General features: G+C 36.1%; 1 protein-coding gene across 2 annotated transcripts in view; it reads right to left on the bottom strand.

Moving 5' to 3' along the window:
- Window positions 1-19874, bottom strand: part of dclk1b (doublecortin like kinase 1b) — a 40182-nt gene that overhangs the window by 19814 nt on the left and 494 nt on the right. For both annotated transcript variants that reach the window (XM_039670431.2, XM_039670432.2), the window contains exons 2-5: window positions 19200-19582; window positions 16306-16652; window positions 1272-1371; window positions 429-545 (exon numbers count right to left, since the gene is read on the bottom strand). In XM_039670431.2, the coding sequence (XP_039526365.2) occupies window positions 429-545; window positions 1272-1371; window positions 16306-16652; window positions 19200-19557 (922 nt within the window). In that variant the 5' untranslated portion in view covers window positions 19558-19582. The remainder of the gene's footprint in view (window positions 1-428; window positions 546-1271; window positions 1372-16305; window positions 16653-19199; window positions 19583-19874) is intronic.

The raw sequence follows: 19874 nt of genomic DNA on the forward strand, positions 1-19874 counted from the left end.
TAAGCCTCCATTAGGCTGTGTAGGATGGAATTCAATTCTAATCATTCACTTTTGTAAAAGTTAGTTTTTTGACATTACCAAAACTCTACAGTTACTCTACAGAGCTCCAGCCAATCAGATGGAGAGACTATGAGTAAATGACGAGTGTCAGGCAAATTAGTTGCCTAATTTGGGACATCACTCCTCAAGCCTCTTCTGAGAATGCTGAGAGTGATTTGGAGATAATTAAGGCTATAAATCACACTCATCCATGTTTAAAATGTACAACTTTGAATTCTGAGACAGCAATGAATAAACTGACAAGCACCCAGTTTAGATTTCATGAATGTCAGCCTACTACACTCAACCTACAGTTTACAGCTAAATGCTTGTGTACTGTATAAGCATGATGGGACTATTAAACAACAGTCTGTTCTGAAGAGACGTACCTGAGCAGCTGGAACCAGGGGACTTGCTCCTTCTCGAGCGTCCACCGCTGCGGGGAGAGCAGCGGCCCTGCATGGGAGAAATACGGCCGTACGACTGCGATTTCATCACCCTGCACTCTGAGAAAGGGAGCAAAAGAGAAACACATCTCAATTCAGTCAACACTCAGATCCTCCTGTCTCTGTAACACACACCGAAGAGAGTCTCATCTGTGTGGACGACCCGATGCCACTGCCAATCAATCAACCGTAACCTCTGTCGGGCTCCTGGAGGTCTGATCAGAGGAGATCTGACAGGCTGGGTTGCTCTCAGACCAGATCAATATGTATATCAATAGGATTTTGAAATAGCTCATAGTCTGATGCCTGTTTCTATATTGACGACATCAATGCCAATTAATTTAGTTTTAAAAGTTTTTAATATAGTAACTGTGTTATAATAATAATTAATTACAAATGTCAGTAAATTGTACTGCTAAATAAAAATTCCTATCTTAAAATATTATTTTGTTTAAGAAGTGGGATTTTAATGGTAAAGCTTTCAAATATATGCAAAACAACAACAATGAGACAGCAGGAAACAAAGGCTACAGTCAGCTAATTAAAAGATTATTATCTAATGTTATGAATTCGACTTTCAAATATTAAAATGTTGGAAAATATGTGCATTAGTCAAAACAGCTTATTTAAATTTAAACCTAATTGCTAACCACTAAAACAGAATTTGAAGCTACTTACTTATTTTGACAATCACAAAAGTAACTGTGGTGAGTGGTACAGTTGTTGTTGGTCTTAAGAAAACAGTCACATTTTAAAAAGGGAGGGATACATTATCCATTAACTTACCACTCTCATCCAAAAGGAAGTCATCCTGGTAGCGGAACTTCTCTGGGCCGCAGGCAATAAATATATCATCCTCACCAAAGAAGTCCTGAAGGCATGATATCTATGAACACAGCACAGGTAGACTTATTATTCACCTAAACATCAATGCATTTGAAAGAACATTTCTGTTCAAAAGTTTGTGGGGTCGTAAGATTTTTTTTAAAGTCTCTTTTGTTCACCAAAGCTGCATTTATTTGATCAAAATACAGTTAAAACAGTAATATTGTGTGAAATATGATTACAATTTAAAATAACTGTTTTCTGTTTTAATATATTTTAAAATGTAATTTATTGCTGTGATGGCAAACCTTTTCAGCATCATCAGTAGTCTTCAGTGTCACATGATCCTTCAGAAATCATTATAATAGGCTGATTTGTTGATCAGGAAACATATATTATTATTATCAATGTTGAAAATAGTTGTGACGCTCAATCATTTTATGGAAACTGCAATACCTTTTTTTATAGTTTTTTTAGACAATATAAACGATTTTACTGCCACGTTTGATCAATTTAATGTGTTATTGCTTTATAAAAGCATTGACGTATATTATTATTTTTTTTAAAACCTTTTGACCATATGTATTTTCTGAGATCATTATATAAATATAAACTTAAGCGATTCCCAATATAACATTCATTATAATAACATAATTGATATATATATATATATATATATATATATGTTGCATGTAAATAGATGTGTTTTTAAATTACATATAAAAGAAATCGCATAAATATGAAGCTAAATAAATGAATTGGCTAAAATAGGCTAAGTAAACTAATGCATTCATATTAAGTCAATAAATCAAGGCTCAGAATGTTAGGGTCATTTTGATCAGTGTTTTAAACCGTGTTTGAAATTCTTAAATTGTAAAGGTCAGTGATCAGTGATTCATACAGCTGCATGAATGAGAAGGCGGTTTAGCATCTCACTTTTATGCATCATTTACACATACCATTGAGAACATGTTGCTGTAGCAACTGTGACGTCATAACCAAGAGCAGAGTAATGACTCAGTCAGGTGTCAAAAACTGACCTAATGCTCAAGCTGAGCTCAAAAAGAATGAATCATCCGATATTCAGTGATATTACAGCAGTATAAATGGCATCACTGATGAGCCTAATGTATACTGTAAGTGATCTTTTGCGTGCAAGCAGAGGGTTAGTTGAACATAATCTTTTGCACATTTAGCCTACTGTAAATGTCAAAAATAAAAGTTACTCATGGGGGTAGTTTGCATTTTAGAATAAAATAAAAAGAGCAATGTTGTGCATAAATTACAGTTAGAAAGAGTTTAATTTGCTTTAAATCTGAAATGTAGGCTTAATACCTTTCTGTAAGCCAAGGAGTGTGAGTCCAGCTCACCCTCTCTGGATGTAATTTGGGTGGAGCTAGAAATTCCAACTAGACCCCAACCCTACCCATAATAACTATCCCTCCAACCATTGGATCAACAGAGGTGGAACCAAATACTGAAGGTCAAGCTCAACCGATGATGTCCAGACAGAGGGTGCTGGATGTCATTTGGCTCTGCAGTGAGCATAAACGCCTCATCTATTTGATGACATGCGTGTATTGTCAACAGAGGCTCACAATGCGGAGCAAGGCAAAAGGAATTGCAGAAAGTCATGTCTATAATGCCTTAATGCCTTCAGACCCTGCAACCATTCCAATGGACAGCACATGGTTTTTGGATCATGTTTTTTAGACTAATTTATACATTGAAGAAGTTTACATACATTTTTGATCATTATAAACATTTAGGTCTGTAGTTTAAAAAGGACTGGGCGATATGACGACACATGTTGCTGATAAATTAACAATATTGTTTGATATTAACAAGACAAGACCAAAAAACTTCCATTGACTAATTTAAACTGCACACAAAACCAAATAATAACTTTAAACATGCCATTTGCAATCCAGTGATCATTTCTCCTGACCACCACAAGATGGCACAAGCACTTAATTTTGCAGATGCCACGAAGCAAGGAGTCAGGACTACAGAACTAATTCTTATAAGCAATACTTGTTCTTCCTCTGCCCAAGATGTCAGCATTTCAACTCATCTCTAAGGCTACTGTGGGCACCTGCCATTTCTCAGCACCTAAATATCATACAGTAGTAACAAAATGGGCTATTTGAGGGCACAGTGCAGTATGGCACACTTCAAAAACCTGATGGCAAACACCACTCACATTTAGGTCAGAAAAATCAAGAACAGTCTAGGTTACTAGTAACATTCAAACAGACAATGTTATTCACCTAATATGGCATCAGATTACATTCAATATATACAGATCAGATAAGCCAGTCTGGAAAACTAGCCTCCCTACATTTTGCTTTGATTGCAGTGTAAATCTTTTGGCTTTAAGTCAGTCTGTTGGCAGGAACCGCTTGTACCAGGCAGGAGCTGTGGAACCTCAAAAACATACACTAATCTGATGAATCATGTTTTTAATCCATATCTGCCATCTGAAGTGATGACTAAAACTGCACAAGTAAAGCACTTTTCAAGTGAAAAGATGCCAAGATATGATGTACACCTACTCCATTCATTTGGATAAGACTCTGAACCTCTTAAAATATAGAAAAAAACGTTTTTCAGACTTCAATGTGGATGCTGGTTGAATTTATAGCCTACTAAAACAAAGCTAGTAGGTAGCATCAAGTCAATGTACCAGTGTTCAGAAGGATATAACTGGTCAGGAATTACAGCAAGCACCATCTATGAGGATGTATCATCAATAAATCAGGGTGATACAGAGACATGACCTTCTCTGTGGTTCTTTAATTGTGATTAGCAGCTGTATGCGAGAGTTAATGAGCACGTCCTGCAGGTTTATGTCCTGTTTGACAGGAAGCTTTTCACTGGGACTTCCTCAATGCATTACTAGGAGCAGCTCATCTGCAAAGCCATTACTGACACTTATCTAAAGAGAATCTAATGCAGAAATGCATAGTGGATAAAGCCTTTGAGAGGTTAGGCCCAACTATCAAACCAACATGTTCTCTTTACAAAAAACAGAAAACCCAAATGGCAAACATGCATCCATAGGTCACAGTATCCACAAAACGCTCTTCTTATTGTTCACATTTCACAAGGTTATTTGTCTCTTAATACATCTGGGTGGTACGAACGGACACACACGATTAATTCACTATTTCCAAGGATACTGTTAAAGGTGCATCTTCTGTAGCTTAAAACCTTAAACTTAAGGCTGGCCCTCACTAAAATATTCAAAATGTGAGACCACAAACATGATGAAAAAAAAAAACAAAACAAAAAAACAATCATGATGATAAAAAAAAATCATTGATTTAACAGTTTTGTTCCTATAGAACACATGCCGCAATGTGACCAAGACAGCACAATACACACAAACTGTGTGAACACGGGAAATCTCACAAAATCTTTAGAGTAAACAAACATGGCGGACAATGGGCAAAAAGAAATGTAGGGGTTGGGTTTTTCCAAAAAGGAAAAAGGTTTGAATAAAGTAGTATTGCTTACATCAGCTCGCTTTCTGATTGGGTTTGATTTCGGTGCGATAAATCAATAAATCAAAGACATGGTAATAATAGTACAAACTAAGCCTTTGTCAATAATTTATAGTGTTTCGCACTGTGATGTCCCAAATTTCCATTACACTGCTATCAAAGTTTTAGATCACCTGTGTGGGGGTTGCCTCCCATTTCAGCAGAAGGATTTTTCTCAAGGAAACACATTAGCATATTTGCTAGAAATAGTCTGTCTGGGTTCTGAGGTCCTGTGGGGGAGGAACAGCGCTGAATCTGTCATTGGAAGAGTAAGGGAAATCCGGGTCAGATTGAAGAATTGCACACTGCACAGACAGACTAGATGCTGAGATGAAAACTGGATTAAATGAAATGTAATCTACCATCATGTTATCAGAGTGAAACTACATTTCATTATGCTTTGGTTGAAAGAAAGTATGTGTAAATTAATTGGGAGAATGGATACAGTTGAAACTATCATCACTGCTGTATTTAAAGGATTAAAAGCACTACCTTAAAGGTTGTATCAGTGATTTCAAGCCCAAACAAAAATGATCACATTCATCTAATTTTCCCTAACGATCCGCTAGTTGCCCGCCCCATAAGCATGCTGTCAAAAAACGTGTCTCTGTAGGCAGCCTAGGCGCTGAGATCTGCACACAAAAACAAATGGGAACAACCACCACGCAAAATCAAAATAAATAGTGTTCTAACTAGAGCCCGACCGATAAAGGATTTTGAAGGCCGATACCGATACAAATATTTTTGGGTTTTAAAATCCGATATTCCGATATATCGGCCGATATTTTTTTTTATTAAATATTGTTGGATTTCACACACATGTAAAAGAAAAGCTAACTTTTCTGCACAAGATACGTTTGATACTTTTTCTCTATGTCTAAATTTTCACTCCTCGCAAGTATAACTTACATTTTACAATGCAGAGACTGTAACTAGAGTTATGCTAGTTATAAATACAGTAATCATTACTTTATTTAGGCAGAAAAAGTTCATTGTGGTTTCCAAGCTCATTAATGTTAACGTTAGCGGTCTTCCACGGATGATAGTGGCATTAGCCTGCTTTGTGGTTATAGTCTATGATGAGCCAGAATTTAGCAATAGAAAACATCATACTGCAAGTTGTAAAACATACATTTTCAATAAAACAGGCCAAGGAGAGATGATTGAAGCGTGTTTCGTCCGTTTTTATTGTATTTTTTAAATATTCATTTATCGGCCATTATAACTGCCGATACCGATATTATGGAAAATGCCTAATACTGGCCGATAATATCGGCCGGCCGATATATCGGTCTGGCTCTAGTTCTAACCAATCGCCTGCACACAAAGTCGGACCTGAAGAAAAAGCCAGCATCTATCAACGGACCAGGGAGGAATACTGACATTTTTCGCCAAACAAACAAATAATAATCGGGAAGAAAGGCTTTTGAACGGTGGAGAGAACTCAAAGAATTGAACATTTTTAAATCGGGGTTCGGGGAAACGATGTTGCACTGTTTCTTCTGGACAGGTGAGCAGCTTCTAGTGCTGACTTTTTTGTATGTGAACTGTGTGTGGAATATAATTCTTTAAAAAATTATGAGTGAAGCTCGACCAAACTTGGTTAGCTCTAGCGAATATCAGATTGTGATTTAGTGTGTGAGTTGTGTTTGTTATTTGTGTCGACTTTGATGTGTGGCCGCAACATTGCAAAATTAGCAATAACACTAGCCTACGTTCAGGACTAACTTCAGCCGAATAATAATAATAAGCTGTTATAATATTATTCCAGAGAGCTGTTGTTACCATGAGTTTTCCCCATAACGTTAGATCTGTGGCAATATGACTGATTCTGATATGTTTTATCATACTGTTGTTTCCAGTGAAGCACCAGCAAAGCTAGCTGTATGATATGACATGGTTCAACTGCAGATTTTATATACATCATTATACTTTGTAATAAAAGCAGCCAAGTTCACATTTTACAGTTCACAGAATGAGCCATCATTGAGGTAGACTGTCAATCTGAAAATAGAGTGCTTTTGTCACTTTAAGAAATCATGATGCACGAAACGGGAGGGAGGGGTGAGCTAACTTGGTTTATTTGGGATCTCACTTCAAACACAAACAGAAGTGACATTACCCACAATCACTGATACAACCTTTAAACTCATCCAAAATAAAAATGCTGTCATTATTTACTTCCCTCATTTAATTCCAAACCCATAAACTGCTATTTTGTTCAGAGGATTCTGAAGAACATTCATTCACACAGTTCTTTTCCATACACTTTAAAAAAATGAAGGTTAATTGATTGGAATTGATGTTTCCATGAATGTTCACCAATTTCCTGGTAAAATGTCCTGATAATTTTTCTCAGGAAATTTTAATTCTGGAGTAAACTGAACTAATCATTTAAGATCAATTGAACATTTTAAGTGTAGAAATGGTTCTTTATGGGAAAATACACACTTCAACATCAACATGTTAGTCTTGTCTGCTCTATGGCCTTAGTCTTTTTCAGTAGTTCATTGAGGTTTGACCTCCAGCTACCACACTGTACTGTGCGTGCTACTATAATTCAACCCACCTCCCACTGAGACTTAATGGAGGCAGATGGGCAATCACAGTTCAAACACAGCCAGATTCCCCTATAGCAGACATCTGTTCATTATCATCTGTCACAAAGCAAAACAAATAAAAATTGGATTTAAAACGAGACACTAAAATATGGTTCATTTCCCTGCCATAGATCTGAACGAGAAAACACAAAATAAAAAGTGAACACAACAGCCAAGCCAACCACAGTAAGATGGTGCAGCTGGGAGAGTATTGATTTGCTCTCGGCACGGACCCAGTGACACAGCAGCAGCAGTGCAGGCCGCCACGTGTCCCAGCAAAAACCCACAGAGCATCGATCTGGACACACTCCCGCTGTTAACACTCGGAAGCTTTCATCGGGAAACGCAGGCAGCCTGTGCTCACCCATGCCACTCAGAGTCTCTTAAACAAGCTAAAAACACCAGGGCAGGACTGTGGAGGGGACGTTTATTCAATCTCAAAGTTTTACTTTCCTAATGAGACTCCAATGTGACTATAAAATATCAATGAGTGACTACATTTATTTATGAGGGGTGCAGTGTGCATTAATAAAAGGCCATTCGCAAATGATGTCTAATCTACACAATCAGAAAATACTTCCTGTGTTGGGTATGGGTAATAGCATCCTGGTTGAGAGTTTTCATTTATTATTGAGAGGTTTATGGGGTGGGAATGCACCATTAGACTTAACCTTGCATGCACTGCTTCAGCATGATGGCCAATCAGAAGATAAGGAATCGCGAATCTTGTTAGAAATGTTTACAATCCTGAAGGTGGCACTTGCGGTGCTTCTTTACAGACGGGTTTCTTTTTAGTTGTTGCTGTTAGGACAATAATGCCACTTTGCAACATAATGGACAAAAGGTGTGGAAACCCTGTGAATAAGATATATGAACAAAGGAAATTGAAAACAAAACCAATTCTTGATGCTGACCCATGTATGTTATGTCAGTATATTTATGTGCTTATAATTTGAAATGACCGTTGAAAAGCACTGTTTGGTCTGAAAGGACTTTAAAAATGTAAAAATACATTGAATATTGAGGTGCATTACATAAGTCCAGCAGTGGCAGATAATGAGTAATGACTCACTCCATAAATGCAAGTCAGCGTGTTGCAGTAACATGTGGCCCCGTTACACACACACACACACACACACACACGCACACACAGGTTTAGAATGGAGTCAGCGTACTGTCAGGAATGACTGTACATTTACATGGCTTACAGACCTGATTTAGTGTTCAAAACCAACAATTAAAATCCTGCTGGTAGATGGGGTATTTATACATTTCATTCTAGATACTGGTTCTTGTTTTTTTTTTTTTTTTTTGGATGGCTCTTTGAAGTTCTAAGTAATATCTTTAAAGTTTGCAGTTTGTTTAGTACTCTAAAAAACTAAAATGCATTATAATTTATTTTCATATATATATAACCAAGGAGAGTATATAAACAAATAATTAGTGCACAAAAAAAGAGGACCATTATTTATTTTTTTAAGACTGACTGAAATCTGTTCTAGACTTTTTAATAACTAAACTAAGAAGCCACTTTTAATAATTATATCTCACCACTCTAAATGTAACCTAAAAAAATATAATAAAAGGAATTGTAAGATTTTAATTTGATTCCATTTTAATAGACTAATTGTTAATAAAATGTTTTATTCCTTGATTTAATTACCGTAATAATAAATATGATAATAACTATTGCACAACACATTTTATTATTAATAAAGCTTTATAATTTTTTTTTACTTTTTTTTAGGCTAGTCCTGCTTTTTGATTATTTAAATTGAACTGAAGCTTAAAAATGGAATCAGAAAAAAAAATAACCAGAAAACATGACATTATGATAAAATTAGCAGAATTTGGAAGAAATAAATTAAAATTAAAAAATTAAACTGATTTCAAATAGTCCTAAAAATGTGTCCTAAAAACTTTTATCAAATTACTAAAATTGTATTGATTTAAGACATGCTTTTGTTTACTACAATTTTATGTAAATATATCACAGAATACAAAATACATTAAAAAAAAAATCCAGAAAAGATTTCATGAAATCCAGAAAAAAGAAAAAAAAATCACTATACTGATTCTACTGACACAGCTCTGCCAAGTGCTCTTCACGAGAGGGACATCCTGTAGGCAAATGCTTCATTCAACCCCGCAAGAGTCTGACACAAGCAGAAAAAAAAATCCTCTAATCCTACACAGCCACTGTTCAACCCTCATGAGCATGACCTCCTGTGGAAATCACATCATTGTCCTCTCAGCCTTCATTTATGGCAAAGGCGACAGGAGACACATGCCACCCAGGGGAATTAAAGGGGAAATGCCTGTCTGTCTGCCCTCGGGCTGTCTCACTTGATAAGAATAATCTTACATAAAGATGCCAGTGGCATCATCACAAAAGGCTTCAAAAGAATGGTGGATTATAACCAGGGATCACTTCACTGTGCTAAGTATGAAAGAAACTTATGTTTCTTTATTGTTGGCAGATTAGTGGTGACATAAGTCTATGTGTAAGCAATGTCACCATTCCTTCCCATTCTGACATTCAGTTTGGAGTTCAGGTGTTTGTCTTGACCAGGACCACACCCCTAAAATGCATTGAAGCAACTGCCATGTGATTGGTTGATCAAATAATTGCATCAATGAGAAATTGAACAGGTGTTCCTAAGAATCCTTTAGGTGAGAGTATGTTTGTTTGTATTTATTATTTCTGTCATGACAACTCAGATTATTTGGCATGGTAATGTTAACATGTTTGGTCAATAGAAAACGCTGGCTAAGTATTTGAATGCCGAGCAGTGAACTCATTGGCTACTGATGCAGCAAGAACCAATCAGCTGTGCTCTTTAGAGAATGATATGATTGCAATAAGATTGAGTTAAGGACCTATCAGCCTGCACCATCTAGATCTATTTCCATACACCATAATTGCTTTGGATAAAAAGTACGGAGATAATAAAATAAGTATATACTTTAATTAAATGCTATCTTTTAGTTCACATATAGATTCTGTCAGGCTGAGCATTCAACTTTTATCAGAAATCTCCATCTGGAGCACTTTCACCAAATGCAAAGTGTGATAGCTTGCTCATCAGGAAGCATTCCTCATAAATGCTTGTCAACAGATCAACAAACCAATAATAACACTCTAACACATCTCAAAGCTTGCATCAGTCGCTCAGAAGATAGGGCAGGAAGTAATTGCCATGTAAAAGCCACATTTTTATTTCAGGTATTGTTTATAAGAGAACAATTCATGGTGAAATGCCCATCTCACTAAGTGCTTTCACACTAAGAGGCAGAGGGCCGTGGGAGAGCGGGACGAGGCCGGTGGCGTGAATACTGATGAGCAATACCTATATCTCGTATCTCTCACGGAGGAGCGGAAGCATAAAAGGAGGAACAACAAAAGTGGAGAGATGTCTCATCAGATGTCACTCCACCTCTCTCACGGCCCTCGGTCTCGTCCTGCTCGCCACAGTGAATCTTCTAAATTTCCGCTCCATGAAATATCTAAAGGCGGTCTTCCTTGAGTTGATTCACTGTGAATTACAAATTGCACTAGCTTCTAAACACTAACATGAAATGTTTTGAATGATGTAGAAATAAAACAAATATTATATAGCATTCTAAAGCCAATTTTGCCTAATTAATGCTTCGCATAATCAATGCCTCATGAGAGATGCCTGTTTCATTGTAAATCCTGAGCATCCATCATCCCAACCCAGGCCTGTATACCATCACCACTGCACCCCTCCTGCCACAGAGGCTGTTCCTAAGCAACCACCCCCAGCAACCAGATTGCCATAGAAACCGAACAGAGAGAAATTACAGAGAGGGGAGAGACACACTCGGGATGTGGAAAATTGGGGGGATATTCCACACTGTTTGCTTATTACACCTAAAATTTTGATTTCAGGATGTTTAGGTAAATGATATATATTTTAATGGCCTATATACGTAATATATCACTTGAATAAGTGTGTGTGTGTGTGTGTGTGTGTGTGTGTGTGTGTGTGTGTGTGTGTGTGTGTGTGTGTGTGTGTGTGAGTGCTGTCAAATCAATTGATTGTGATTAATCGCATCTTAGACAAAATGTTATGTGTGTGTGTGTGTGTGTGTGTGTGTGTGTGTGTGTATTTTATGTTAGAAGCAATTCATCGATTTAACAGGACAGTGCAAGTTTGAGATGAGTAGTGCATCACCAGTGTCTCTGTATTTGCTGCGGTGGCTTTAAACAGAAGGAAATAATGTCACTGAAGGCCATCGTGTTTAAGGCCCTCAGGAGACAGCTTATCACTTTATCAGCCTTTACCTTGCTCTGTCAGATCTTCTTCACCACAGTATTTACCTTTCTCTCCCTATCAGATCTCTTTTGCTCTTATTCAAGCAACATTAAACACAAAAGATCCAGGGAAATTCATATCTCAGCATGATAACCGCAACAATTAAATGAGTGAATATACTGAAAGCACCATAATATGGTGGCTTAGTGGTTTAATATATGAGCTTGTGAAGCTGCGGGATCAGAGGTCAGAAGAGAACTTTGACTCTTGTGCCCAGAAGTAAAACATTTAAAGGTGCCATAGAATGTGAAATTGAATTTATTTTGGCATTCTTAAATAACAAGAGTTCAGTACATGGACATGACAGTCTCAAACACCATTGTTTTCTCCTTCTTACTTAAATCTCATTTTTGAAAAATACCCCTGAAAAATAGGCGAATCTCCACATAACACCGACTGTGACGCAACAGTATGACTCCAAACATTTGCACATGCCAGCCCATGTTCAATGAAAGGTGGAACTGCGCAGCCGAAGCATGGCAGTCGCTCAGTGTTTGGATGTACACATGAACACAAAAGTATTTTTTAGTTCCTTCATCCGAGCCTCTGAAGAAACAATGGGTTATTGGGTTGTTTCTTCAACTTGGGCCAAGTGCTGGAGTCGTTAATCTTTCACTCAAAATCGTTCAATACTGTATGCATCAGTAAGTCAAGCCAGTGACTAAAATATCAACTTCACATCGTTTCTTTTAGTAGGATGAAAATAATCTTAAGTACAGAAAATATATAAATTATATACAGAAAAAATCAATTATATAAAGAAAGCGATCAAAGAACAATCTTTCCACACTTGCCAAATTCGTTATGAATTCAATGACGCACGTTACACTGCAGAACGAAGCTCTTACTGTGTCATCATCGTGTCTGCATTGGTGAAAGCATTAGAGAGAGTGCAGAAACTGCTTTGCAATGATAATCTCTTCATCCTCGCGATCGACAGACTGTCCTATGCTTGCTCAATGCTCATCACGGCAACATTTTATGTGATGGGAATAGACCTAAATACTTCAAAAACATCTCACGATTCGTTAATCTCGTTAGCTGTAATAGTAAAAAGGTATAATAGCTGTAGTAAAAGTATTCGAGAGAGTTTCACGTGTAATACATAGCTATTTCATATGCAAGCATGTCAGCCAATCACAGGAGAGGCCGGTTACACACAGCAGACACGCCCCTTCAAACTGAGCGTTCAAATCAGAGGCTAAAATCAGGCTAGGAAAAATGCCTTTTATTTATAAATTATGACTATTTTTGATCTAAAAAAAAACTTACTAACACTATAAGGGCAACCCAGGAAACATAAAATAATTAAAAACATTCTAGGGAACGTTTAACCACACGTTGCTTCAATTTATAGAAGCTTGATTTAGCCACAGATTTTTTTTTTGTTTTTTTTTTTTGCAAAGGTAATAAAAGTGAAGCTATTTGCAACTTTTTAAATGAAACTTTAAAATTTTTTACAATTTTAAATTTTTTGTAATTATTTTTTTCTCCTCATAATTGCGAGTTTATCTCTCACATTTTTTCCCTCTAATTCTAACTGAGAATCGCGTAATATAAATTAAAATGCATATAATATAAATTCAAATTTTCAAAAAAAAATTCAAATTTGAGATAACTGCAAATTGCAAGATGTAAACTTGCAATTCAAAGAGAAAATAGAAAAAAAGTCACAATTACTTTTGTTTTATTCCATGGTGGAAACAAGCCTCCATACCAAACAGTTCATCCCTAGTAAAATGTATTAGTCTTAATAAGAAAATTACTAAAAAAAAAAACAAACAAACAAAAAAAAAACCTGAAAATCTAACAATAAAAGCTAATTCAAAACATTAATGATTACTATGATGGTATCTAGATAATCATAAAATTACACAAACTTAAAATTACAACAAAAAAGTATTCTTCACACCACACCACACTTTAAAGCAGAGAGCATCTCATCTACAGTTCTCCATGTTTGTTTGGAATAATGTTTGAAAGTAGTCCCAGCATTTAACATAACAAATTAGTCTCAAAACCACCAACTATTACTAACACAAACAGAAAGCTCTAGCAACTGTTTTCACCAAATAAATAAAGGAAAAAGCAGGGCACTGAAGAGGGAAAGAGTAAGCACACCACTTTACAATTGGCCCGAATGGCAGTTTATGAGTAGATCAGAGTGACCTCTTTGAGATGATGACGCATTTACCTTTAACCCTTTGATGCACAACATGGGTCTAAATAGACCCGACTCAGTTTTCATTTTCTATATCTTTGCAAGAAATTAATTTCATCATTCAGTATTCCAGGTATTCCTCAATTAACTTGTTTTTGATCATCACAAATCCTTATTTTTATTTTTCCTTTCTTACTTTTTGAATAAAAATAGTTTTTGTATAGCAACCCCTCTAATGCGCAACATGGGTCTAAAAAGACCCGTATTCATTTCCTATGGTATTTCAGTGATGGCTGAGTGTTTTCTTTGCTGAATCTTTAAAATATATGTATTTTATCATTTGTTATTCCAGGTATTCATTAAATATCTTGTTTTTGATTTCCACAAATCATTGGGTTTATTTTTCCTTTCTTACTTTATAAACAAACACAGTTTTTGTATTTCTACATCAATTTTACATACATGGGTCTAAAAGACCCGTGTTCATTTCCTATGGTATTTCAGTGATGGCTGAGTGTTTCTTTGCTGAATCTTTAAAATATATGTTTTTTTTTTATCATTTCTTATTCCAGGTATTCATTAAATATCTTGTTTTTGATTTCCACAACTCATTATGTTTATGTTTCCTTTCTTACTTTATAAACAAACACAGTTTTTGTATTTCTACATCAATTTTACATACAAGGGTCTAAAATGACCCATATTCATTTGCTATGTTATTTCAGTGATGGCTGAGTGTTTCTTTGCTGAATCTTTAATTTAAAATATGTTTTTTAATCATTTCTTGCAGGTATTCATTAAATATTTTGTTTTTAATTTCCACAAATCATTTTGTTAGGGTTTTTTTTTTATTATTATTTCTACATCAATTTTGCATACATGGGTCAAAAATTATTATTAATCTTATTTTATTTTAACCACAGACTTTTTTATATATATTGTAAAAGATTACAACATAATATCTCAATATTAGGCTATGGTTACCTTGACCTTGTAAACCTATTGAGAAATTACTTGTGAGAAGGAGAAACATGTCCAATACTATTAGCTAGCTAGCTTTTGACATATTCTAGCTAGCTAATGTTAACTATACACTAAAAAAAAAAAATGTTTTTTAAAGCTTATTTACATTTAGTAGGCCTAACAGTTCATAATCATTCATATGCTGAAATGATTCTTATACTGAAATCATTCTATGATTGAAATGATGCCCAGCTTTGCTAAAGACAGAAAAGTCAGCAACTGGTGTTCCCAGAGCACCAGGCCTGTGTGCAAGGAGCACAAACATGTAGTTGTCATTTGTGAGGCATGTAAGCACTAAGATGGCAATTTGAGATGCCGCTGTACCAGTGTGATTTTATTTTTTCTGTTTTCTTTTCTTTTCTTTGATCACATTCACCACAATTCAATACAGTTACACTACACCACAGTTCAATTTCAGTGTTATCAGTTATCAGTTATCTGTGATATGTGAATGCTATGCGAGACAAAGTGGCAAATAAACATTTCAAGTGTTAAATGTGTTGTCTAAATTACTTCGATGATTAATTTAACAAAATGTTGTCTTTATTCTTTTGTTTTATTATGCTTGATAAGTCCATTTGATATAGTAACACAAAACCTATGAAAAAAATGAAAAAAAAATATTTTTGGTAATTGAAAAAAATATTTTTTTAATATTTATAAATCATGAAATTTATAGATAATGGAATATTAAATGCTTAAATAAATTGATCTCAAAAGATAAAAAGAAAAGAAAAGTCCAGCCATGCATTAAATAACATAGCAAATGAATACGGGTCTTTTTAGACCCATGTATGTAAAATTGATGTAGAAATACAAAAACTGTGTTTGTTTATAAAGTAAGAAAGGAAACATAAACCCAATGATTTGTGGAAATCAAAAACAAGATATTTAATGAAAACCTGGAATAACAAATGATAAAATACATATATTTTAAAGATTAGCAAAGAAAACACTCAGCCATCACTGAAATACCATAGGAAATGAATACGGGTCTTTTTAGACCCATGTTGCGCATTAGAAGGGGTATCCATAGCTTGCGCATCAAAGGGTTAAGGAAACCAGGACACACACAAAAATCTTGTTTGAGTAACCAAGGTTAGACTCATGAGACTAACTTTGCTTTATTTAAAGCTGAATGAATTAAATTAAAGCTGCATTTCTGAACCACAAGCATCTCCTGATCTGGCTTCTGACAAATAAAGCTTATATAGTGCATCCACTGATCTATTCAAATAGTACTTTCAACCAAACAATAGTGTCATTACTGCTACATGCATCCAATACAAAAGCTGAATTATCAACTTAAAAGACCTCTGTACCTACCAGTTTACCATCCACCGAATAAAGCCTCTTGACCACTCCAGAGTCCAGTTTGATGGCATCTGTGATATCTGTGAGAACCTGTTCAAACGAGTGGGCCGTCTTCTTGTTGAGAAGGATGCGCACGGCCTTCCGAGGCTTCACCCCGCTGCGGATTATGGTCACCAGTTTGGGCCGGATGAAATCCTTGTTATCTTTGATTTCTAAAGACCCACTCTTGGCGCTAGCCAGAGAGGAGGGCACACGTGCTGATCCAACGGTCTTGGCGTTGACCGACCAGTTGGGGTTGACATTCTTAGTGTATTCCAACTTCTTGTAAGGCTCAATTGATCCACACACATAGCTCTCCCCTGTGATACAAAATAAAATCACAGAAATAATCAGTGAGAATATAATCAGATTTCTAAAGGAATCATGCAGGTTGGTTTTCTGAACCGTTTCAACAAGATTCACAGAACATATTTTTTTTTTACTTTTTTTAATTCATGAATCAGAAATTGAATTTCTCTCATTAAAACATAAAGGTTTCAAAAGGTGGTTTTCACAGTGATGCCATAAAGAACCCTATTTGGTTCCCCAAAGAACCTTTCTTAAAATAACTATTAAAAGAACCATCTTAGTGTTTAAGAAATAAACAAACTTTACTGTAAGGGAATGTTCCATGGATGGAAAGGTTCTTCATTGGACTGTAAACGCCAATAAAGAACCTTTATTTTTTAAAGGACCCATGACGTGGGGTTATTTTATTATTTTATAATGTTTCCTGGGTTGCCCTTATAATATTAGTATGTTTTTTAGATCAAAAAAAGTCATAATTTAAAAATAAAAGGCATTTTTCCTAGCCTGTGGTGCCTCTGCCATGGTATGGAGTACAATATGTGTCTCGCATGCACGCTCGCTCAAGATTACTGGATATTTTAACTAATTTACGGTATAACTAGTCGATCACGAGTGGCTCAACAGGTAGATCTATAGATAAACTCATCTTTCAGGCATTTGACCGACCGGGTTGACACTTCAGCGTGAGAAAATTGTTGCTTGGTAGATCAGTCGATTTATTTTCAGACGTTCATCGAGGCCAGCTCTGTATTGGCCCAAGTTGAGGAAACATCGTCGATGAAATGTTTGGACCGTACAAAACTTTGGAAAGTTGTGTCACCGCATTTCCAGAGAAAATACAATTAACCCATTGTTTCTTCATTCGAGAGGCTCGGATGAAGAAACTAAAAAATACTTTAGTGTTCATTAGTACATCCGAACACTGATCAACTGCCATGCTTCGCTCGTTTGCAAGCCATGATATCTCTCGAGGAAAAACTCAAACCGTGTTCGTACTTCCTAGCTCATTTTCTCATAGGTGAGCCACAGTCTCTGGACGGGCAAAGCAAGGGGAGATTACCTTTCCTCCGTATGACGTCATATGGAGGAGATTCAAGATTAGCCCGTCTGAGCTTCCATTTTCTCAAAGGCAGAGAAAGATAGACAAAGCTACACCGATTGAAATTTCTAACCACTGGGGGTAATATACAGGCTAGGGGAACTCATATAATGTTAAACAAAAAAAAACAGAAAGTGAAAATTTCATGGGACCTTTAAGAGTATTGACTTAAATCTTTGTTCATCATAAACAGCTTTTGTCTGGCTTTGGAAAACTTGTATGAACCACTTTTATATGTATTTCTTTCTTCTGCTTTGGTTAACCATATTCTTAAAACAAACCCTAACAGTAACTCTATAGTAAGTACATGCAGTTTATTAATATTAGTCCATACTTATTTGTGTAAGTACAATGTAATACATCACCTTCAAATAAAGTGTAACCCATAATTCTATTATTGGGTAAACTATGCCCTTAATGAGACTATCCTATGTTTAGTAACATGAGGACAGAAGAAATTTCATACATGTGAGTTAAGACAGTCAATAGACATTTAAGCTCCTAAAAAGTAGTCCATAATGACGGAGAGGTCACACAGTGAAGGTTAAGTACCCAGCAGAGACTAAAATATCCTACAACTCCCTCATTTACATTCATTCTCATTGCTGCCAGGTGTAGAATAAATTAATGAATGAATGGTTGGGTGGCCCACAGAAAACACCAGAAATACCACTGCTATAATCAAATCAGAGTCATTTAACACTCAATTCAAGGACCAACTTATATTTAATGATTTCAGCTCTCAGGCTTGATCTATTGGTCAACATTGAGAGAAAGGGTCGGGAGTGGTATGGAGATGAAGAAGCAGTTAAATATTGATGAGGATTTTAATGTGATTGGTTTACATCACAGGGCACTCTGGTATCCGCTCACAGACAATACAAGTTTGATCCTTGTTCAGGACTACAACCCATGCTCTGTTTGCGGAGTCAGAGACCCTGGATATAAACACAACAAGTAAATAATACAATGACTTTTCACATAGTAGATTATCTGATTGTTGCACACATCGCATATGTTATGTGCTTAATGGGTTTTGATTGGGTCAGAGGAGCATATGAAAAGAACTGAAAAATTCATAGAACTGAAAAACCCATATTTTGCATCAAATTTTAAGTTCAGTAGGCTACATTTGACTTGCAGTAAGCTAATTTTTTTATACCTTTTTTACACTTTAATTTTTAGAAGCTGATTCTGCAATAATCTGATGAGAGACATTATGTATGATTCATGACTTATAAACCATTTAAGTTTAGATCTATGTTCAAAAAAGGAGGTGAGGTGACAGTAAAATAGGTTAATGATGTCCTCAAATGGAGAATGGGCATTTAAAACCCAAACAATCTAAATCAAGACACACGTGATGAACAGCACCATGTGCCTCAAACTGAAAAAGAAACGAAATGTATAGCCTACTGATGTCCCTAAACCTGCCCAGGTTACTGACACCCAGTCTCACCTTCCACCAGCTGCTCCATGCTGGTAATTTTCGACCCGTCAATGGCATAAATGGTCCGGACCCCCTGAGGCAGATTTACATTATCTGATAAGGAGCGGGTGAGGTCTGCGAGCAGAGCGTCGAAAGACCTGAATCTGTCGTTGGAGATAGCGTACACAATCCCTTTAAAGTACCGGTCTCCATTGCGGTAGAAGCGGACTTTCTTGGCTTTCTTCTCGGAGCTCAGAGTCTGTAAGGTGCGGGTTCGGTACAGGCTGCAGTGGGCGCTGTGCGTGGGGCTCGGGAGGCCGTTCGCCCGTGAACCAGCGCGGCTGTATCTTTGTGCTTTGTCCCGTTCGTCGAAATGCTCCAGCTCCATGTCAACACCTGGGACTGTAGGGTAGCTATGGAAAATTGTGTGGAAAAATGTGAGCAGATGAGTCATATTGAATTATTGTTATTTATTTGCATTCATTAACGTTTTTTTTCCCCACTTCTTTTGTTTGCATACTTATTAATACAATGCAATGCATTTTAGGCTATAAAGGCTAAATAAGCTGCTGGAAATATAGCCTACATTTCCGTTTGCTTATCAAACTGACAAAATAGGCCTATTTAATACAATTAAATAATAAAATTAAAAAAATATATAAAAATGATCTATTTGTGTTTTAACAATAAACATTAAAGTATTAA

Source organism: Pimephales promelas, chromosome 16 (assembly GCF_988280905.1).
Source record: "Pimephales promelas chromosome 16, fPimPro1.hap1.1, whole genome shotgun sequence".
NCBI classification, from domain to species: Eukaryota; Metazoa; Chordata; class Actinopteri; order Cypriniformes; family Leuciscidae; genus Pimephales; species Pimephales promelas.